We start from the raw sequence: 23,473 nt of genomic DNA, 5'->3' as shown, positions 1-23,473 counted from the left end.
CAAGGCATGATACATTTTCATAAAAGAGTTATTCCAGACTAAAATCAGATTTCCAGACATGGCTGAACTGCAGTGGTGATGATACTGATCCCCGCCGATGTCTGTGTGGCAACTGGACTGGCTCACGTCTGCGCCGATATCAACATCTGTCGACGGGGACACATAACCACTACAGCCAATCATAGGCCGCAGTGGTGACCTGCTTCCCTTGTGTCACACAGACCGAGTCCAGCAGCGAGAACCAGGGGAGTATCACCACTGTGGGTCAGCCTTGTCTGGAGGTCCGATTTGATCTCCGATAATTAGCCCTTTGGTGAGATGAGGGCATCGCCATTGCTCTTGCTTTGCTATTGTATGCCGCTGTCAATCAAAGCAGCCAGGGAAGGGCTGGCCACAATAAAGCCTCATGCAGATGTCCATGGAACACAGTCCGTGAGATACCGGACTGGCATTGCAGGAGCGCATGGCGTCATAGCAACCATAGATACCGGACTGGCATTGCAGGAGCGCATGGCGTCATAGCAACCATAGAAACCGGACTGGCATTGCAGGAGTGCACGGCATCATAGCAACCAGTCCGGTATCTCACGGACCGTGTTCCACGTATGTCTGCATGAGGCTAGAGAGGTAGAGCTTGGGTGCAACAAGGGCAATGGTGACGCTCTCATTGCAGCAAACACCTAATTTGCATATTAATAAAAAGTACAACTCTGGAGCGGAGTCTCCGATCAACAAAAGGAGAGAAAAACGTGTTTTTTTTTAGTTTTTTTTAGGTAAGCCAGAGCTGTCTATGCGAACAGTTTGATAGGTAGGTCACTGGTGACAGATTCCCTCTAAAACATATTTTTGGTAATGGTTGTGCTAATTGAGTGACCAAGGAAAATAAATCATCATGATGCGACTCCAAGGGTGGTCCCACCAATGTAATGTTCTGGGGCTCTATGCAGTGAACGCCCCCAAATTCTCTCCCCTTCCCCCCTGATGGCTCCAGTGGCCTCCTGGATGGACACTAAAGCGGTCATTCAAGAGCAGAGGGGACACTTCCATATGCAGCGACTGCTGAGGAAACACTTATGATCATGATGATCGCCATGGCTATGCTTTAACTGCTCCGCTAGACACAGCCTTTAAAAGGGGTTTTGTCAAGTTTAAAAGTTATCCCCAAACCAAAGGCCAAGGTTCAGTTTCTTCCGTCCTAAGCATTCATTCTCTGTGGGAGCGACAGGGCGCATGATCAATTATACTTGGCACCAGTATAGCCAAGACATTACAAACTATATAATCCCCTACACCAAGTCACTGTGACACCCTGTCATTTTCAGGCAACACCTGTAAACATGGAATAGATATACCGGCACTGAACGGGCTAGACAGACAGCTTTATGGGCAGAATGTCGGGCCCTGGTTTATTTATAAAGTTTAATAATTCAGCAAGACATTAGAGACGTGGAGGTCTCCAGTCATTAGAAGCAGATCTCGATGAGACATCCAGCGCTATCACACAAAACTGCCAAAAATCAATGGGCTTTTGTGAAATCCAAACTAACACAGTGATGTCAATTGCAGTCCCTGCTAAGCCCAATTATGATAAGAGAACTGCTGACTGACTAAACCAGCCACAGGAACCTAGACAGAGACGCAATTAATAACATGGGGCGTTTGAAGCACTTACCATGGTCAACCAGCCAAGCCATGCACAGAGAGTTCAGCTTTTCATCAAAAAACTCTACACCCTATGAAGAAAAGAGCACAACACCCTTAAGCGCGATAGGTACATGAATGAGGACTTCACAATGAGACGTGATTTTTCTGTGCCAAAATCCACGATATACTTGCTGTAGAACCCACGGCTAAAATCTGAAATGGACCTTTTGATTTTTGCCACGGATTCCCAGTTTTCTATTCCACAGATCCATTCAATGGGGTTGATCCACATGTGGTAAGGGTACTTTCACACTTGCGTTGTTTGATTCCGGCAGGTAGTTCATTGCCTGTACTGCCTGCCTGATCAGGCAAACTGTATGCAAACGCATGTCATTTTTTCTGACTGATCAGTCAGAAAAATGCATTGCAATACCGGATCCGTTTTTCCGGTGTCATCAGGCAAAATGGATCCGGTATTTAATTATTTTTTTCTCATTTTTAAAGGTCTGCGCATTCTGGGATTTTGAAAGCCGGATCCGGCACTAATACATTCCTATGGAATAAAATGCCAGAACCGGCATTCAGGCAAGTCTTAGGTTTTTTTCCGCCGGAGATAAAACCGCAGCATGCTACGGTTTTCTCTTTTGCCTGATCAGTCAAAATGACTGAACTGAAGACATCCTGATGTATCCTGAACGGATTACTCTCCATTCAGAATGCATGGGGATATGCCTGATCAGTTCTTTTCCGGTATAGAGCCCCTGTGACGGAACTCTATGCCGGAAAAGAAAACCGCTGTGAAAGTAGCCCGACATGTCACAATTTCCGCCTCGGTAAGTAAAGTGAATAAAAATAAAAACACAACACTGGTGCGGATTCCCACTGCAATGAATAAAGCACGGATCTCAACATGGAATATACGCCGAAATCGGCTATCAAATCCTGCAGAGTGAACATTCTCCAAATATAAGGCTCTACAGACTTACAAGCTGACCAGCGAGCAGGGGCATATATTCAATGATGGCCAGCCTCACTCTCCACTTGGTATCTTCAGCCAGCTCCACAATGGCTGGTAGCAGGGACTGAGAAAGCTGGCGAATGCCAATCACCTCATTCACACAGTCCAGATTAGAGATAATATTCAGTCGCACTTCAGGGCACTGGATTTAGATAGGGGGGGGGGGGGGGGGGGGGGGGGAAATAAAAAAAGATTTTTAGAAGGTGCCAAAAAAAATGCAACACATCACATAATTATAACTATGTATCATTAATGCACAAAAGCAGCAAAATTGAGATATTACCTCATCCTTCAGCTGCGCCAGGAAGAGAGGTAGAAGGTGCTCAATAGTATTATCCTTGCCTAAAATAGTGGATAATCCCATGATTACAGAGGCCAGAGCGGATTTCACGTGTTGATTTGAGTCTGATACCAGTTCCTAAATAAAAAAAATATAAATAAAAGAAATAAGTCTTGTGTCGTCGACTTTCATATTAAAACTAACCCGTTTAGGGCTTAGTCATTATTTCACATGACTAGTTTTTCATCTGGTTAACCAAAGCCCAGCAAAAAGAATGAGGAAGAAATGAGACATTTTCCCATTTTACAAAGCTGCTGAGCAGACTTGATTTATGTCTTCATACAAACATCTGCCCCATAAATCTACTCCAATATTACTGCAGGGAAGTGTAATCAATCCTAATGTTAGGCCTCGTTCACATCTCTTTCAAGCACATCTGACATTGCCAGATTCTCTAGTTCACCGCCAGATCTCCATTGACTTAGTCAGTCCAGCGTTGATTCGGCAGCTTTCCAGCATAAATGCCAGGTCTCAGGCGGGCAAAAACCATTGGATGCAACCGTTTTGCCCCCGCAACAGCAGGCATTTGTAGGGGATCTGCTTGACAGATGTGAACGAGACCGAAAGTCATTCAACAACGCTGATACAGTTCAGTTACAATGTCATCAACATGTCAGGTGGTGACCAACAAAAGAATTTAAGGGGTTACCCCATTTGGGACATTTATAGCATATCGATAGGGTACCCCATAAATGTCTGGTGGGTGTTGGTCCCAGAGCTGCACCTACCTCAAGAAAGGGACCCCAAAAGTAAATGGAGAGAAAGCCATGCTAGAGTGGCCACTTCTCCATTCACTTGAGGGACCTGGCACTTAATGTAGGGGAGGGTGCAGCGCATGCGTGGGGTGCTCTCCGTTCACTTTAGGGCCTGGACATGGTAATGGGCCCAAAGCGCGGGCTCACAAATATCGGACATTTATGGCATACTCTATTGATATGCCATAAATGCCCCAGATGGGGCAACTCATTTAATGCAATATGAGAACATGGTCTACATGCCAGAACCTTTACCATGCCAACTGCAGGCCAGTGTTTTTTAACCTGTGGCTGGAAAGATACAGCTTTTCATGCAATTTTTAATATTCTCCATTGGTATTGAACCCAGACCTGGCTTTGGCTAAAAACACAAAAAATAATCCAGTAGGAAATGCCACGAAAAACTGCTGGTACGATTCAAGCCCAAAACTTCAGCTCCAAGACTGTTAGTGTATGCTGGGAATTGTAGTTTAGCAACAAGCTGGAGACAATTGCTGCAGATTATATTAGAGCGTATGATTCCCAATGGGAAGATATCTGCATTACTGTTTATCACTGACCATCACAGAGGTGAATTCTACATGAACACTTCTAATGCTATTAAATGTGCAATGGTTCCAGCACTCGCTTACCAATGGGCGGTATGTCAAAACTAGATCTTGTAGAAGCAACACTGAAAACACACCGTTCCATAATGCCTTAGGGGCATGTTCACACGTGGTGTAAATGCTGTGGATTTTCGAGTGGCAAATCAAAAGTACTTTCAAAGTGGATGCGACCAAGAATTTCATTGACACGCAATAAAAAAAAAACAATAAAAAAATCCATGGTGAAAATTGACATGATGTGCCGATTTTAAACCCATAGCCTGTCAATTTATGCTGCAGATATCCACCACAGATTTCACCGTTTCCAGTGTATAGGGTGAAATCTGCAGCGGAACGTCTCCGGCCTGTGTGGCCAAACCCTAATGGTAGCAAAGCAGAATGATTATTTACTTCTTGATCTCACCTTTACATAGGGCAGAATGTGGTTCATGATGATGGCCTCTCTCCCATCAGCAGGCAGATTCTCGCAAAACTCTATTAAGACAAACAAGAGGCTTATATTAATCTAAGTAAACGTCCTTTCTGAATAAGGTTCTGTTCACACAGGAGATCCTGGAAAAATGGACTCCGCTTTAAAGAAAACTATAGTTTTCTACTATAGCAGCAATTCATGATACTTAATACTAAAAACAAATGACTGAATATCACTAGATACACCAGATACAAAAAGTTCACTTCCAAGCTATAGAGCGTTCAGGAGGCACAGTGCACACCTCAGCCTTATGGATCACTAGGTTCCTGCAGACCAGATGTTGGTTGCTCAGCTTGAGAGAACTACTATACCAAACCAAGATCCTACCCAGGTAAGGGATCACTAATGGCACTGAATGGTGGGGATAAAAAAATAAAAATAAAACACTCCTAGAAAATAAATGTATAATTTACAGACAAATGGAAAACTGGTTATGTTGGGCACAGCAACAAATCACAGACCAGTCACCAGTTTTACGCTGCTGGGTTCTAACAGCTCCAGCACATGCCACTGAGTCCTGATATTCAATATCTGATTCTCTCAGCCAATGATTAAATCCAACCTGGGGCAAACAGTAAAACCCAGAGAAACAAGCTCACCTTTTACTTTGTGTGCCCCAGCAGCCCGAACCTCCGCTTCACAATCTTTCAGCAGGTTCTGAAAAGCAGGCACAAGGTCGTTCTTTGTGATCTCTGGGCCGACAGCTTTCTGGAGCTGAAACACAATGTGGAGAACGTTATTCTAAGGTGCCTTGCCATTATAGGACACTTCACAAGCATATCATTTCCATATGCAAAATTCATATTACAGACTAGTCATGGATATACAATGTAGCACAAACAATCAAAGCACGTTTACTGTACTGCATCGCTCTGCCTGTGCATGGACGAGCTGCATGTCCTCAAGAGGTTCCTGTCCTCCACATAACAGGGGATTCCCTCAGCTTTCAGCAGTTTTTTTGCGTTATGTAAGGCTGAGTTCACACGGGCATTGCGGGAAAAGGTGCGGGTGCGTTGCGGGAACATGCGTGATTTTTCCGCGCGAGTGCAAAACATTGTAATGCGTTTTGCACTCGCGTGAGAAAAATCGCGCATGTTTGGTACCCAAACCCGAACTTCACAGAAGTTCGGGCTTGGGATCGGTGTTCTGTAGATTGTATTATTTTCCCTTATAACATGGTTATAAGGGAAAATAATAGCATTCTGAATACAGAATGCATAGTACAATAGCGCTGGAGGGGTTAAAAAAAATAAAAATAATTTAACTCCCCTTAATCCACTTGCTCGCGCAGCCCGGCATCTCTTCTGTCTTCATTTTAGCTGTGTGCAGGAAAAGAACCTGTGGTGACGTCACTCCGGTCATCACATGGTCCGTCACATGATCTTTTACCATGGTGATGGATCATGTGATGACCGGAGTGATGTCACCACAGGTCCTTTTCCTGCACACAGCTAAAATGAAGACAGAAGAGATGCCGGGCTGCGCGAGCAAGTGGATTAAGGCAAGTTAAATTATTATTTATTTTTTTTAACCCCTCCAGCGCTATTGTACTATGCATTCTGTATTCAGAATGCTATTATTTTCCCTTATACCCATGTTATAAGGGAAAATAATAATGATCGGGTCTCCATCCCGATCGTCTCCTAGCAACCGTGTGTGAAAATCGCACCGCATCCGCACTTTTTTGCAGATGCTTGCGATTTTCATGCAGCCCCATTCACTTCTATGGGGCCTGCGTTGCGTGGAAAACGCACAATATAGCATGCTGCGATTTTCACGCATAAGTGATGCGTGAAAATCACAGCTCATGTGCACAGCCCCATAGAAATGAATGGGTCCAGATTCAGTGCGGGTGCAATGTATTCACCTCCCGCATTGCACCCGCGCGGAAAACTCGCCCGTGTGAACTTAGCCTATAAGAGGGGGCTTTATCTGTATTAGTTACCTGCTTATATTCCTTAAGTATTCATGTTTTCTTATCTTAGGCTGACATTCTGGAGGCTCAGAACCAGTTATTAGTTATGGTCTCAAGTTACAATGGTTGTCTAGGAACAAACACTATAACCTGACATGTACGCTATACAAATGATCGTACTACCTCCATTATCAGCTTTAAACTGTCAAGCAATGTATTAGCATTCATGTTGTCTGTGTGTAACCACTGCCCTTTTATGTTCAGGGTGGACATCTTATATTCAGAGACATGGGAACTAATGAAACCAAGGGAAAGAAAATAGCACGTGTCAGCAGTTTATTACCTCCGAAAACTTGTCTGCTACCATATAGCGGACACGCCAGGATTTGTCCTCAGTAGCTTGACGGAGTGTAGGCATCACCAGAGCTTCAAGATCTTCTTCGGGGAGCAGCTGGGCAATGCTAACACAGGCTTCTACAGCCAACAGGCGTACAGAGTCCTAGGAAAACCGAGAATAGGCTTAGTCTAAGGTTATACAGCCAGCCTGACAATAAATCAAGAATAAAGCTGGGCATGGACATGCAATAGCTGTCGGAAGAACTTCCTAACAACCCCTCTGTAGGCCAACGTGTATGTTTATTCAATGTGGAAAGTGGAGAAAGCTACTGCCAGACACTTTAGATAACAAAAGGATCAGGCAAAAATATTCATTTCCCCTGATCCTTCTTTCCCTAGACACCATCTGTCGGGGGGAGAGTTGGAATATCCCCATACACAGCGTTGTCACCGCCATTCTCAGCGAGTTTGGCAAACAATACACTAATGTGTATAAGGGCCTTAAGAGCAAAGGAACTACGGTGGGGTGGGGGGTGGTCTATGCCCACGTTAATAATGCTTGTAACAATGCCTTTATAACCTACAGCTCACCTGCTCATCTGAAGCCAGGTTTGTAAACAGAGGAATAATGTCATTTTTCACATACTCCAGTTCAAGTACTTTAGCAAATTCCCCGAGCTTGGAAGAAGCAGCACGGCGTACCATGGGAGTGTCATCAGAGCACAAGTTGCGGAAATGCCTGAGAAAAACAAGATGCACAAGTATCAAGAAAAGCCGCTCACTGCATGAAGCGTCTCAATGGCAGACAATGTAAAAACAACCTTAGAGGACTTGACCCTCCAGCCACAACTTAAAAATGAAATTCAAATCAGTACCTAAAGAGGATGTCTACCTGCTATTTCTCCACTCAGATCTTGCTTTTAGGATGCTTTTTGGCTCACCTCCATTAGGGCAGAGCAGTGATGTGTGACTACAAGGAGACACACCTCCTGTCTAATCATTGAACCGGATCACAGCATTGCCCTAATGGAGAGGAGTTAAACACAGCCAAGGAGCGGGATCTGAAGATGAACAGTAGGTCATCATTCCTTTTAGATACTGACTAACATTTTTTTCAACTCCCAATCTGCCACTTACATAACCCAACACACTTCTAGTTTTGGTTCTAAGACGGCAGTAATCTTTGTCATAGACGCTCGGCAGCTACTAACTAGAATTACATAGCACCGACGACATCTGCTCTCCTGCACTAGCTTGTGCCTGAACCCAGGAGGAAGCCAATGTAAGAGAGGGAAGAGCTCTCCAACAGGCAGCTGACATCTCAGTTGCTTTGTTTGGAAAGTCCTGGACATTTGCTGGCCAATATATTTTAATTCATTCTTCTACGTAACCTTGCCCCTTTGGTGCTGTCACCAGGAGAGGTGAGGATACTTACTGCCTGATCTCTGCTTTGACAGTACTAGACACTCTAGGGTAGCACACGCTGAAAAGGCCACATGCAGATGTGCGTGACGTAAACCAGTCTCCACTGGCCAGGCGTTTCACCAGCGGCACAAAGTGAGCTTCAAGGTCGACAGGAGAATGTTCATGGGAGATCTTCCTCAAGGACTCCACGGCTTTGTCACGAACTACGGTCTCTTCGACGGTTGCCAAGCTTTCCAAGGGAGGCTGTCAAAGAAGAGGCCACCAATTCAGATACTGATCGAAGAACTATAACAGCATCAAAACACAGCAGTAAAGCTATCAAAAATAACCTACAACACATGGAATAAAATAACCACCGAGAGCACCATTCTGCATTGTATGGAGGTGAAGGATGAGGCAGGAAAATCTAATCTGACCAATCTTAGCTATTCCTATTAGTCTCCATCGATGCAGCCATACACTTTCCAATAGCTGTTAGCCGAAATTTTTAATTCTAAACAGTAAAAGATTGGCTGGCTCACAGTAATCTGCAAACTTTTTCTAAATGTTAAACATTTTTATGAATTAGTAAAAGTTGATGCAAATTACTGTGAGCCAGCCAATCTTTTATTGTTTATATTTGCGATTTAATTTTTTTATTGGATTTTAATGTATAACATTCTTTGAACATTGATCATGTACAACATATCAAGACGGCATTAACAGAAGGATACTCGCATTAGTACAAGGAATCACATAGCAACAGTGACGTCATAATGATTCATACAAAACAATCTTTGGCGTAGTATACATAGCAGAATCTTGAAGTACATTTAAAAATTACAAATATGGTTGGGTAGGGGTGTAAGGGTAGTAAAAGGGAGGAGAGTGAGAGCTACATTTCAGTTCCATCAACTAATGGGTTTTGTGTCCTCTATAGACAAAATGTATATACAAGACAGGACTAGAAGGTAAAATGCTTTATACTTGAAGATGTTGAAATAAGGTGTTTGAAAACCACGGAATTCCTGCCATGGCTTCTATATTACCTCAAAGTTCTGTGGAGTACGTTTTTCCCAGAGCGCTAACTGTTCCAGTCGGTAGAGCTGGTCTCCACTATTTGTCCAATGTGGAATTGAGGATTTGCTCGCTTCCATGAAGTAGCTATTAGTAATCTAGCCGTAGCTAGTAATGTGGGACACAGTATTGGAGTGTGTTTTGGACCTTTGAAACAGTTAAATAAACCAAATAAACACATTTTTGGAGATGCCGGGATTGTCTTTTTACAAAGCTTGGACAACGTAGCACATATTTCGGTCCAATATACTGTGATTTTAGGACAGGTCCACCAAATATGACCATAGGTGCCAATTGCACTATTGCATCTCCAGCAAAAGGGACTGACATCAGGAAACATGTGATGGAGACGCAGCGGCATGTAATACCATTGAGTCAGTCATGTGAAGCGGTTTGCCTGCAGCTCGACGCCCTGGTGAAGTTTGATAACACATTAAATTCCTGTTCTGTGAACTGAATACTTAAAGGGTTTCTGTCACCCCATTAAACCGTTTTTTTTTTTTTCTTTACTAATAATCCCTATAGTGCGATCTCATGATACATAATCAAATTAATAATTTTGGTTCAGTAGATTTTGCTAAAAAACGATTTTTAAAATATGCTAATTACCTTGCTACCAGCAAGTAGGGCGTCTACTTGCTGGTAGCAGCCGCATCCTCCGATGGTAATGACGCCCCCTCGGCATGCTGATTGACAGGGCCAGGGAAGGGAATCCTTCTGTGCTGGCGCTGTTAGAATTTGAAATCTCGCGCCTGCGCCGTACCTGGCTTCAATCGTTGGTGGTATAGTGTTAATAATTGTAATTTTGATAATTATTTATTGTTTTTTAGTCCCATTTCGTTGGTGGTTTTTGTGGCAGCATGCTTAGTACATACATACTTACCTGATTCGAGCATCCAGCGACGTCATCCAGACTCTCCGCCTCCTTCCAGCGATGCCGGCGTCTTCTCTTCCGGGTGTATGCGATGACGTCATCGACGCAGGCGCATTGAGGATAGAGCTGTCGAGCGAGCGGCCGCCTCTCAGTGCGCCTGCGCCGACTGAAGCCAGGTACGGCGCAGGCGCGAGATTTCAAATTCTAACAGCGCCAGCACAGAAAGATTCCCTTCCCTGGCCCTGTCAATCATGTTGCCGAGGGGGCGTCATTACCATCGGAGGATGCGGCTGCTACCAGCAAGTAGCCGCCCTACTTGCTGGTAGCAAGGTAATTAGCATATTTTAAAAATCGTTTTTTATCAAAATCTACTGAACCAAAATTATTAATTTGATTATGTATCATGAGATCGCACTATAGGGATTATTATTAAAGAAAAAAAAAAAAAAACGGTTTAATGGGGTGACAGAAACCCTTTAATTCATTTTCCCAAGAGGAAATAAAGGGGTATTTTTGGGGACCATGAGACAGACTAGAGCATCATATAATTTGGATATCTTTGTTTTTGGGCCTCTAATTAGTAAAACTGATAACTGTGGTTTTGGGAGGAATTACTATGCTTTTTAACAAATTGTAAAATGTGACCTAGTTGAAAGGTGGAGAGGGACTTTGCTAATGGGTTTTCTCCTAAGCTCTTATATGAGGGGATGTCGTCTTCTGGGCAAAGGGACAGAAGGGGGATATTCAATGATTTCCCTGTGTCTGTCAGCGTTGCCCAGAAGTTTGGTGATAAAGCATAAAGTACCGTACATCTCTTATTTGCATAATAAGTAGGTGATGAGGTGCTACATTTTTTTAGAAACTTAGATTCAATCCAGATTTTTATCGCATAATGGGTTAATGCACTATTGGTTCGTAGCATTATACGAACTAAAGAGTGGTCTAGGAATAAGAGAGAGTGCAATGGCATATTTGACATATATCATTTTCCATAGTTGTGTCAATTCGTCCCGCCGGGGACCGGAGCCAATCCAGGCATCTAGAGCAGATAATTGCCTTATGGTAAATATATAGATCCGGGATTCCCAGGCCTCCCCTTTTAGGTTGTTGAATTAAATACGTATGAGGTAGCCTAGGTCTGAGAACGCTCGTGGATTAGGGATCGGTAGAGCTTGTAAATAATACAGCACCTTGGGGAGCAAAACGGTTTTAAGAAGAGTCTTTCGCCCGAACCAGTAAACGAAGGGCATTTCCCAGGATCCTAGCATGTCCTCCAGAGTCTTCGGCAGGCCCTGAAAGTTAGCTGCAAATAAAGATGAGAAATCTGGGGTGATTTTTATTCCCAGAACCACCATTGACTGTGTAGTCCATTGGAATGGAGTTATTTGTTGCAGGCTCTCCTGCAGTCGCGGAGCTACGGAGACATTAAGAACTATTGACTTGGAGAGATTTACTGAGAAATTAGATAGGCCGCCGAAGACCTGGAGGAGCGAAATCGCAGGGAAAGCTTGTTCCGGATTCGCGACAAATAATAAAACGTCATCAGCGAATGCCGCTAGTTGATGTATATGGCTACCTACTGGGACTCTTAATCTCCTCTGATAAAGCCAGCAGAAGAGGTTCTATGACTAGGACAAATAGTACATAGCCATTACTCCATCAATAAAAGGAGCAGAAATGCCAAATTTTGACTGTACCTGTGACATAAATAACCAACCTACTCCGTCAAATGCCTTTTCAGCGTCTGTGCTTAATGAGGTTAAGGGCAAGGCTGAGCTTTCGGCTATTTGTAGAAGTTGGATCACTCTTGCGATGTTGTTTTTCCCTCCCTTCCGGGGACGAACCCCACTTGTTCTGGCAGAAAGACTTTTAATCTGTTGGCCAGCATTTTAGCATATAAATTAAGATCATTATTAATATATTTGCTATTTTACTGGGGGTGGACAGTGGGTTGGGCGCCAGTTTTTAACCGGAGAGCACCACCTATATTACATAATTGTACACTTTTAACTACCAAACTATTCAGACCCAGGTGCTGGTTTGAAAACTGTAGAATATCTTTCATGGGACTACCCCTTTAAGTGTATGGCACGGCTACTTCCTTTTGTCTCCTCTACTACTAAAGAGCAGACAGGAGCAGATGGACAGGAGACATGACTGCAGGAGTAGTGGGCCACTATGGAGAGACATAGGCCTGCACACAAACTGTATACACAATACGGTAAGATTTTTAAAATAATATTTCTTATTTAGAATGCAGTGCAAAAAAGGCACTAAAACTGGAGATTGTATCCCAGCTTCAATGAAAAACTGTAACATGGCTAGAACAAGCCAAACAAGGCGGGAGCAGCCATCAAGCAGGACAATATAACCCTGGCCTGCATGGTACTACAAGCACCAACATCTCAATGTAACTGGGAGAGCAGAGTTTTAATAACCACAGCTTGTCCCCCTAGCCGAAGGCGACTGAACCCCCGTTCTGCAAATTAGCTAAGAACCAGTTAAAATGTAATATCCAGATGTTACACGTGAATGAGATTTACAGAACTTTAGGAAGGTTTTTGGACCTTTGACGTTACTCCGATTTCTAGGACTGGAATGATCTTGGGGTAAGAGAACCGCTGCAAGGTAATCCACCAGCAAATGAGAAAAGCCTACGCACAGATGCAGACCAGGAGGATCAAAGTCGCGTGCAGAATACAGTTTCAGAACTAGGTAAGGCCAATTAGGAGCAGTTTTCAGCGTGTGCGGATTAGGGGGAACTTTCCCGCGACGTACACAAAGTCTGAGCAGCCACTGATTACTATTAATCCCGCTGCACCATAAGCTTATTATGTGTATCCTTACAAGACCACCTGGAGCTGCCTGTTTTGTTCATGCAGCATCTGCTACCAACATACATAAATTACTTTCAACTGAGCTGGTGACGTGGATAAAAATATTTAAGAGCTGCCAAGCTGAACACAAGTTTGGGCCGGGAGCCAGGAGAGTAGGGGCCCCCCAGATGGCACCTAATGTCTCAATACCCGCAATGCTTGCAAGCCTCTCGCTCCAGAAGGCGGAAAAGGCTCAGAAGAGATCTAAGACTTTGGCAGCTTTACTTGCTGACGCACAAAGTAGATTGGCAGGGAAGTAGGGAGCCAGATGCGAGCTTTGTAGCCGGAGCCAATAGAGGACAAAAAGGGACAAGGCATCAGTCTATTAACAACTTTCATGTTTGATGGAATTAAGACTAGGAGGCACACACCAGGCGAGATAAAACTATTTCAAGCTTTAACCCAAGTAATACGGTGCAAACACCGTACCTTACAGAAGGTGGACTCGCGGCGGCTGAAGGTGGCCAAATGAAAACGACAACATAAAAGGGTGACATCAGAAAATATAACCGCATCATATTACATACAGGGATGCACAGCTAAGCTGATGGCGGGGACGAATGGTTCAGTCCACAATAACCATAGTAAAAGACGTCACTTAGAGCAATGCCAATAGAGTCTATGACGGCACGTTATATCTGCAAAAACCATGGCCTCTGCCAGCTTTAAAGGGGTTCTCAGTTTGTTTAAACTGATGATCTATCCTCTGGATAGATCATCAGCATCTGATCGGTGGGGGTCAGACACCCGGGACCCCCGCCGATCAGCTGTTTGAGAAGGCAGCAGCGATCCAGCAGCGCCGCGGCCTTCTCACTGTTTACAGCCGGCCCAGTGACGTCACGACTAGGCCTGGGCTGGGAGCAGCTAAGCTCTGTTCACTTGAATGGAGCTTAGATCGCCCAGGCCAGTTGATACTAGTTGTGACGTCAGTGGGCCAGCGGTAAACAGTGAGAAGGCCGCGGCGCTGCTGGAGCGCCGCTGCCTTCTCAAACAGCTGATCGGCGGGGGTCCCGGCCAATTAGATGCTGATGATCTATCCAGAGGATAGATAATCAGTTTTAACAAAGTGCAGAACCCCTTTAAAGTGGTTCTCAGTTTTCATAATGATTTTTTTGGGAATCTGCGTATTTTTGCGAGACGTCCCTGTTTTTCACACCGGCGCTTTCCTTCCCCTGTTCTCAGAATCACTGCATCCTGGCAGGTTGTTTCCATTCAGAACTCAGTTTTCCTCAGCTTCCCGCTAGATTTTCTAACCAATCCCAGCAGACTAAGCTCTGTAAGGTTTCTCAGGGCTCCGCCTGCTACTCCTTCTGCAGTAGTCATGCCCCCTGCACCTCTCCATGTTTGCCAAGAGGAGAGAGCCCTGTGAAATATTGCACAGCAAAGTATGCTGGGTTTGGTTTTGAAATTGGATATATTTGGCAAAATAGTTTGTACTATGAGAAAAATGTTTTTTTTTTTTTTTATCTTCCCATGTCACTACATCTATATTTAAAAAAATGTATATAAGGGTGCATTCACACGACCGTAATTCTGAGTCCGCATCCATTCTGCAATTTTACAGAACAGATGCAGACCCATTCTTTTCAATGGGGCTGCAAAAGATGCAAACACCACAACCCATCAGTTGTTCCGTTCGGTGGCCCCTCACAAAAGATAGAGCATGTCCTATGTTTTTCTGGGAGCCAACAACGCTCCTTAACGCGCCTGCAGCCTGGAAGTTACGTTAATCATCTGTTCTGAAACCCGGCCGTATGACTCGCGTCTCTTGGGAAACTCTACGTCCTCTGACATCACATCTTCCAATCTGAATACCAGATTTCTGGACTGATCCATGGACGGCATGTCACTCAGCCCATGACAGGGAAGATGCTGTGGATGGGGCCAGAACTATTCTTCTGCCTGGATACTAAAGGGCCTCATCTGTACATGTGCCAGAGAAACCTCCCTCAGCATCTCCCCTATCCTTATGTGAAGGTCCATAGACTGGAAACCTCGTGACGTCAGCAGATGTGAGATTTCCAGATGTAGGGGCTCCAGAGCGTTTGTTTCAGGCTAGTATATTAGAAACTTTTCTTCAGGCAAGGTAACACTAAAATTAAAGAGGACCTTTCACTAGAATAGAAAATTTAAACTAAGTATAGAGACATGTAGAGCGGCGCCCAGGGATCTCCCTGCACTTACTATTATCCCTGGGCGCCGCTCTGTTCGCCCGGTATAGGCTCCGGTATCTTCATAGTTAGGCTCCACCCAGGGGAACCTGATGGCGTCTTTCTCCTAGGCTGTAGCGCTGGCCAATCGCAGCGCTCAGCTCATAGCCTGAGAGGTTTTTTTTTCTCTCAGGCCATGAGCTGAGCGCTGCGATTGGCCAGCGCTACAGCATGGGAGAAAGACGCCGGCAGTTTCAACTGGGTGGAGCCGAACATATGAAGCTACCGTAGCCTATACCGGGAGAACGGAGCGGCGCCCAGGGATAATAGTAAGTGCAGGGAGTAGGGTTGGGCGATATACCGGTATCACGATATACCGCGGTATTAAAAAAACAGCGATATGGCGATATCGCTGTTTCCTAAATACCGCAGTATATTTCGTGACGTCATCGCCTTTAAAAACTGAGTCCGCGGCTGCCCTCCCCCATCATTATCTACCAATTTCTTCCAGCAGCGGCTCCTCCTGCTTGCTCCGAATGTGCCGTCTCCGCCCACCGACATCTAACGTCAGAATCAGGTGACGCCCCCAGGCTGAGTTGAGCAGTGCAGTACGAGTACATACTACAGCACAGAGGTCGCAATAACGCCTGTACAAGCGTCACACCTGTTCAGGCAATTTTACGCTTTGAAAAAAGGCTAATGCGTATGAATACGCATTAAGGCTTTTCATGTAGTTAACCAGCGCACTGCAGGCTGTGAATCTCATGGGCAGCACAGCAATACTGCAGTTACCCAAAACATCCAATAGCTAAGCTCCTTACTGGCAGGTGTAGGGATGGCAGCAAGTAAGGAGCTTGTTATTAGGGAGGGAAGCCGCTCATTGGCCAATTTCGGCGCGCTGCTTCTCCAGAGTCCCTGACTGTAGAGTGCAGGCTAACTAGTGGCTGGCCGAGCAAAGATCCGTGAAGACTGAAGAGCAGCCCGTGAGGAGGCCAACAGATGTCTGGGGACAAGCTGATCAGGAGCTGTGGACGGACAGCAGAGCACTGATCTTTGCTCTGCACCGGGGTAATGGGATCACTTAGAGTGCAGCGTGGCTGCGGAGCCAGCTGCCGACATCAGAGGTGAGGAGGTGACTGAAGACAAGAGGTCATCATACCTCTAGTAATCTTGACACCCGGAATGTAGAGTACGACGCTAAACTCTCCTGTGTACTCCCTGTGTTAGGTGCTCAGTCAGAGCCTACTGGTGCAGTAATCAGCGAGTCTGAGGATTAACTGATCACTGCACCAGCACGTTCTGGCTGAGTGCAAGGGCCTGCTAGTGCAAGCTCTGGCTCAGTTGCTCAGCCAGGGCCTGCTGGTGCAGTAATCAGTGAGTGTATTTGCCTCCTATCAGTCTATATCATGTTAATGCAGTGCTCTGTGTATCCTGTATTTTTTTTTTGCCACATCATCCCAACAAAGATATTTCTGCGCTGCTCGGACATCTTGTATGTGGGCGCTGGATCTACACAGCTGGACATTGTGGGGATAATCATGGTGCTGGGCCAATGTAATACTGGAGATGCAGAGCGCTGATAATTTTCCTTTTTGGCTGCGTTGTATTTTAAATATGATGGATAAAACACGAGTTTTTAAATTGCACAAAATTCAGAAATTAAAAAATTGTCTAAAATTTGCTATTTATGTATAGAAGACAATTCTAGAGTAGACTGGTAATGGTTTCCTGCATAAATAGCTGCTGCCCCATAGTCCATTATAACGTCTCCTGCTGGCTGCTGCCCCATAGTCCATTATAACGTCTCCTTGTGTTTTTGTATGGGGGATACAGTAGAACATCTCCTTGTGTTTTTTTCTTTAAAACAGGTATTTATCGCGATATATATCGTTATCGCGATAATTTTTTATATCGTTATCGTCTGAATTTTTTTGATATCGTCCAACCCTAGCAGGGAGTAGTGAAACAAGTCACACAAATACTTACTAGCAAGCAATGCACAAACTCCGGTCCTCCCACCAGAGTGGTGAAGCTTCCCAGCTGCTCGGCCAGTGCAAGAAGCACCTCGTCTTCATCGTATATGGTATCTAGGACAGCAAAACATAAAACAGACACTCACCAAAGAGCTCAAAAGAGACAGCAATTCAGTTAAACCAGATCAAGACATGGTCATTTACACTCCATTCCTGAGCAGTTATTTCATGTTTGTTTTTTTAGTACATACAGCTTTGAAAACCATAACTTTTATCATGTTCAATTACAGTTGAAACCAGAAGTTTACATACACTATATAAAAAGACACATATGCATGTTTTTCTTAATATCTGACATGAAATCAGAAAAAAAAACTTTCCTGTTTTTGGTCAATTAGGATTACCATTATTATTAAATTTGCCAAATGCCAGAAATATAAAAGGAGGATGTTTTAAGGCATTTTTATTACTTTCTGCCAATTCAAAAGTTTACATACATTTCATTAATATTTGGTACCATTGCCCTTAAACTGTATGACTTGGGTTAAACGTTTTGGATATCCTTCCACAAGCTTCTCACAATAGTTGGGCCCATTCCTCCTGACAAAACTGGTGTGACTGAGCCATGTTTGTTGGTTGCCTTGCTCTCACCTGCCTTTTCAGCTTTGCCCATAAATTTTCAATAGGATTAAGATCAGGTCTTTGTAATGGCCACTTTGTAACCAGTTTGGCAGTATGCTTCGGGTCATTGTCCATTTGGAAGACCCATTTCCGCCCAAGCTTTAACTTCCTGGCTGATGTCTTGAGATGTTGCTTCAGTATTTCCACATAATCTTCTTTCCTTATGATGCCATCTGTTTTGTTAAGTGCCCCAGTCCCTTTTGCATCAAAACAACCCTACAACATGATGCTGCCACCCCCGTGTTTCACAGTTGGGATGGTGTTCTTAGGCTTCCAAGCTTCTCCCTTTTTCCTCCAAACGTAACGATGGTCATTATGGCCAAAAATGATGATTACTCACCGGTAATTGGATTTTCCAGAGCCCACAACGGGAGAGAGAATCCGCCCCCATAGACAGGAAACAAGCAGAATAAAAAGGGAAGACACTCTCCTCCCAATTCAGTGAGATATCCATGCATCGGAGGAAGTCCGCCCATATAATGTTTAGATAACATACAATAATATTCAACTTAATATACATCTGATTCATTCTTCATGCTACACCCGCGTAAGACTAAGAAAACCAGAAATAACCTAGAAGGGAGGGAAATTAAGGGTGCTGTCCTGGGCTTTGTAAAATCCAATTACCGGTAAAGTAATCATCATTTTTCCCTTCACCCACGACAGCACCACAAGTGATTTAAAATTTTAGGGTGGGAGAGCCGAAAGAAGCACCTTTTCCCCAAAGGAAAAATCAGAAGAAGATGAGTTCAAACCAAGTCGATAGTGCTCAAAAAATGTTGAAGGAGAAGACCAGGTAGCCGCCCTGCAAATATCCTCTACGGAAACCGGGGATCTTTCTGGCCAGGAGGTAGCAACTGCCCTGGTAGAATGTGCTTTTAGACCCACCGAAGGAGAAAAACCAGATGAATAGGCCAAAGAAATGGCAGAAACAATCTATCTAGCAATGGAACCTTTGGTGGCAGCTTTTCCCTTATTCACTCCTTGAAAGAGGATAAAGAGTGAAGAAGATTTTCGCCAGCTTTCAGTGCGAGACAGATAAATAAGGCTCGGGTTCTTAAAAATGGTAGGAAGGACAATTTCCTGGGACCTATGAGAACTGCAAGCCACTTTTGGACGAAAAGCTGGATCAGGACAAACACCTTGTTTTAAAAAATAGTGGTGTATGAAGGGTTAATGGATATGGCTTGGATTTCACTAACCTTTCGAGCTGAAGTTACTGCTACTAGAGGGCATAATTTCAAGGTAATACATTCAAATGGTGGCTGTATCAAGGCCTTTAACACTAGGTTCAAGTCCCATGGAGAGGGTCTATGGGAAGTTATCGGGGTGGATCTACTTACTGCTCTAAAGAATCTTGAAACCCACGGGCATCCTGCAATATCCTGATCCAACAAGACAAAGAGCAGAGACCTGAACTTTTAAAAAGTTACTACCTGCAAGACCTAGCTCTAATCCCTTTTGAAGAAATTCTAAAAACTAGGCGAATGGGAGCAGGAGGGAATTTCTTTAAACTGGATACCTGAAAACTTCAAAAATGTTTACCAAACCCTAGCATAACATGGCCACCGTCACCTTTCTCCTACTCTTAAGAAGAGTAGAGATCAAGGCGTCAGAAAACTCCTTCCTACCTAGTAAGTACTTTTCAAGTTCCAGGCAGTCAGACAGATTTTTTTATTCCGGGTTGAAATACTTGACCCTGGTTCAATAGGTTCCGGATCTCTGGAAGTACCCAAGGGTCCGAGACCGACATGATCCGTGATCTCCTTGGCCAAAACGGGGCTATGAGGATAACCCTTGCACAATCTTTCCTAATCTTTCTTAGAACTTTTGGAATCAATGGGAGCGGAGGAAAGGCATGGGCTAGGAAAATTCAATTTCTGGAGAAAGGCATCTATCCCACAAGGGGATCACGCTGGGTCTAGGGGAAAGAAATTCTGAACCTTCCTGTTCTTAAAAGTGGCAAAAAGGTCTATTATTGGATAACCCCAGAGAACAGTTATTTTCTCGAAAATGGAATGGTTCAAAACTACATTCGCTCTGAGATAGAAAATGACAAAAGTCCGCCTGTCCATTTTCCAGCCCCTTGATATGTACCGCTGAGATTGAAGCACACTTTTTCTGCTTGCATTTTGTACCCCCTTGTCTGTTCAGATAAGAGACCTCTTTGTTGTCAGTCATAATTCTGAGATTCTTCCCTCTTATTCTCAGAAGGAACAACCTCATTGCCAGATCTACTACTGCCAGTTTTTAGGTTGGAGGAGCTCCCTTTTTGGTTGTCCCCCATAGACCTTGTAGGGAGATTTCTTGAACGTGAGCCCCCCACCCCCAGGGACTTGCATCCGTGGTTAGACATTCCAGGTCTTCTAACCTCCATGGAACTCCCCGAATTAAATTTTTCTTTCTAACCACCATCCTAAGCTCAGGAGTGTTTGGTCCGAGATTCTTATTTTTTTTAATCTAGGGCGGAGTTCTTTTCCCAGAAAGAAAGGATTTCCCACTGGAGAACCCTTGAGTGAAGCTGTGCCCATCTTGCCACCGGAATATGACGTGAGGGATTCCAAGATAGACATTCCTTTCCTCATAGAAACTACTGGGTTTCTGGACAGATCTCCGATTTTCTCCTGAATATGTCTGACCTTTTCTTCTGGCAACATACATTTCTGGGAGGATGAGTTCAGGATCATCTCAAAAGTTCTGGTAGGAAGAAGCCTCGACTTTTCTAGGTTTAAGACCCAGCCTAACCTGTCCAGAATTTCTGATACTGCTGAAACTGCTCTTCCACAGGCCTCCTCTGTTTTTCCTACTATTAAAAAAATCATCCAGGTATGGTATGAAAAGAATATCTTGTTCTCTTATATGAGCCGCCATGTCTGCTATTATTTTCATGAATACCCTTGGAGCCATGGAAAGGCCGAACAGGAGGGCCTGGAACTGAAGATGTTGAAGCTGCCCCCCCTATTTTTACCACGATTTAAGAACTTTTGATGTCCCTGGAAAACTGGAACGTGATAGTATGCATCCCTGAGATCGAGTACTGCCATAAAAACATTGAGGAGGAAGGTTTTTTACTGATCTTAAAGTTTCCATTTAGAATTTTTTTATTTATAGGAATCTGTTTTAGTTTTTAAAGTTTATTATCGTTAAGAACCATCCTGTTAACAAGAAATGGGGAAAGTAAAACCCCTCGCCTTCTCCTTTTGGAACAGGAACTAAAACGGATTTTTTGATTAATCTTAGTACCACTTCTTACATAGCTGATTTTCCTTGAGCCGAAGCCTGAGCTTTTGTCAAAAGGAATCTTACCAGAGGGACCATACGAAAATCTAGTTTTAGTGCCGTGAGAATAGTGTCTAGACCAGGCCGTCTAAAAGAGTTTTAATCTGCCTCCTACTTGACCTCTGGCGTCATTGCTGATCTTGTTTCTTTTTGTCTGCAAAGGGCTGGTTAAAAAAAAAAAAAAAAAAGTTTATTCCCTTTCTTTCAGTTCTAAATCTATCCTCCCTTGATTTTTTTGTATCCTTCTCTGTTGTTCCTAAAGGGACAGCTAAATCTATTCCTTGCAGAGAAGGAACCCTGAAACCCTGGAAATTTTTTCTTTTTATCCGCAGCTTTGTCTAGTAGGTCATCTAGAGCCGGCCCAAAAGGGTATTCCCCTTCACATGGAACACCACATAGCTTATTTTTTGATGGGAAGTCACCAACCCAGTTTTTTAGCCAGAGCGCTCTACTGGCAGAATTTTATAAAATAGCGGATCTAGCCGCCAATCTTACCGAATCAGCCAAGAAATCTGCCGCTTTTCTCATAGTGGGCAAGGAAGCTAGTATTTCTTCTCTGGGACATTTATTTTTTAAAGGGAGTCTGTCACCTCCATATGGCCATATACAGTGCTTACATTGCCCTATCGCACACCTATACATGAATGTAATGGTACCTTTGCCTTTAGACTTGCAGAAGCTGGAAAAACGAACTTTGATTGATATGCAAATGAGCACTCGCAAGGGCCCAGGGGCGGCGTTCAACGTGTTGGTGCCCAGGCTGCCCTGCTTTTTTTCATTGTTCCCCCGCCCCAGCCTCTGCATATGCCCGCCCTCCTAAGGTCCGGCCGAGATCCCGCAACTGTGCCCACAATGGGCATCGCAGTGTGCATGCTCCGGCCCGGCGAGGCAGTGCACAGTCGCAGGATCTCGGCCAGACCTTAGGATGACGCAAGGAAATAGGAGGACGGGCATATGCAGAGGCTGGGGAACAATGAAAAAAGGCAGGGCAGCCTGGGCACCAACACAGTGAACGCCGCCCCTGGGCACTTGCGAGTGCTCATTTGCATATCAAAGTTAGTTTTTCCAGCTTCTGCAAGTCTAAAGACAAAAGGTACCATTACATTCATGTATAGGTGTGCTATAGGGCAATGTAAGCACTGTATATGGCCATATGGAGGTGACAGACTCCCTTTAATTGATTTTCTAGCTCAGAGAGCCAGACCATAAGGGAACTGGCCATACACGTGAAAGAGATACTTGGTCTTAAGGAGGAGGTTGACGCCTCCCAAGCTCCTTTCAAAAAGTCTTTGCTTTTTTATCCAAAGGGTCCCCAAGTACACCCATATCATCAAAGGGAAGGGCCATTTTCCCAGAGACTTTAGATATAGCTACATCTATTCTAGGCGCCTTATCCCAAGTAGCACAGTCGTCTTCTTTAAACTGATATTTTCGTTTTAGGTTTTTAGAAATAAACTTTTCTGTTAGGTTTCTTACACTCCCCCCCCCCAATTAAGGCCGATACGTTTTTATGTACCGGAAACGCCCCATGGGGTCTGGATTCTAAACCGCCAAACATGACATCCTGAATGGACTTTGGTTCATTTATCTCTTCTATGCCCATTGTGGATCTTACGGATTTTTTAAAGTCTATCCATACCTTCTATTGGAAAACATGGTATGCCACTTATCTCGCCTTCCTCAAAAGAAGATAGGGACAAATTTTCAGAATGCCAATATAAGGTGGAGTGTATTTAATCTTCTTCAGAATCAGATCAAAAACTCCTGTGTGGTATCTAATCGCCTCAATTTTGGATCTCTTGTACCGGATGCTCTTTTTGAAGATAGAGAGGAATTGACTTCTGATCTTACCAACGTCTGAAGACACTTATAATGTGACGGCGATTCTTTAGCCACTGTTCTATCAATGCAACTCTGACACATACTCTTCTCCCACTCAGGCGGTAAAAAAGATTTACAAAGACCACACTCTTGATCCTTCATTTTAGAAACCACCTTCCTAGGCTTTGCCTGAAAATCACATTTAGGTATAAGGGTATCAGAAGAGAAGCAGGACTCAATATGCCCCAAA

At 44.1% G+C, this 23,473-nt stretch overlaps 1 protein-coding gene across 1 annotated transcript in view; it reads right to left on the bottom strand.

The window, feature by feature from the left end:
* Positions 1-23,473, bottom strand: part of PPP2R1B (protein phosphatase 2 scaffold subunit Abeta) — a 49,625-nt gene that overhangs the window by 5,769 nt on the left and 20,383 nt on the right. Inside the window, exons 3-11 of the mRNA XM_040426454.1 lie at positions 17,456-17,556; positions 8,524-8,756; positions 7,680-7,827; positions 7,096-7,251; positions 5,437-5,551; positions 4,769-4,839; positions 2,946-3,080; positions 2,631-2,804; positions 1,673-1,733 (exon numbers count right to left, since the gene is read on the bottom strand). Coding sequence (XP_040282388.1) covers positions 1,673-1,733; positions 2,631-2,804; positions 2,946-3,080; positions 4,769-4,839; positions 5,437-5,551; positions 7,096-7,251; positions 7,680-7,827; positions 8,524-8,756; positions 17,456-17,556 — 1,194 coding nt within the window. The remainder of the gene's footprint in view (positions 1-1,672; positions 1,734-2,630; positions 2,805-2,945; positions 3,081-4,768; positions 4,840-5,436; positions 5,552-7,095; positions 7,252-7,679; positions 7,828-8,523; positions 8,757-17,455; positions 17,557-23,473) is intronic.

The sequence above is a fragment of the Bufo bufo genome, chromosome 1 (assembly GCF_905171765.1).
Source record: "Bufo bufo chromosome 1, aBufBuf1.1, whole genome shotgun sequence".
Lineage (NCBI taxonomy): Eukaryota > Metazoa > Chordata > Amphibia > Anura > Bufonidae > Bufo > Bufo bufo.
This window is presented reverse-complemented; position numbering and strand designations above follow the sequence as displayed.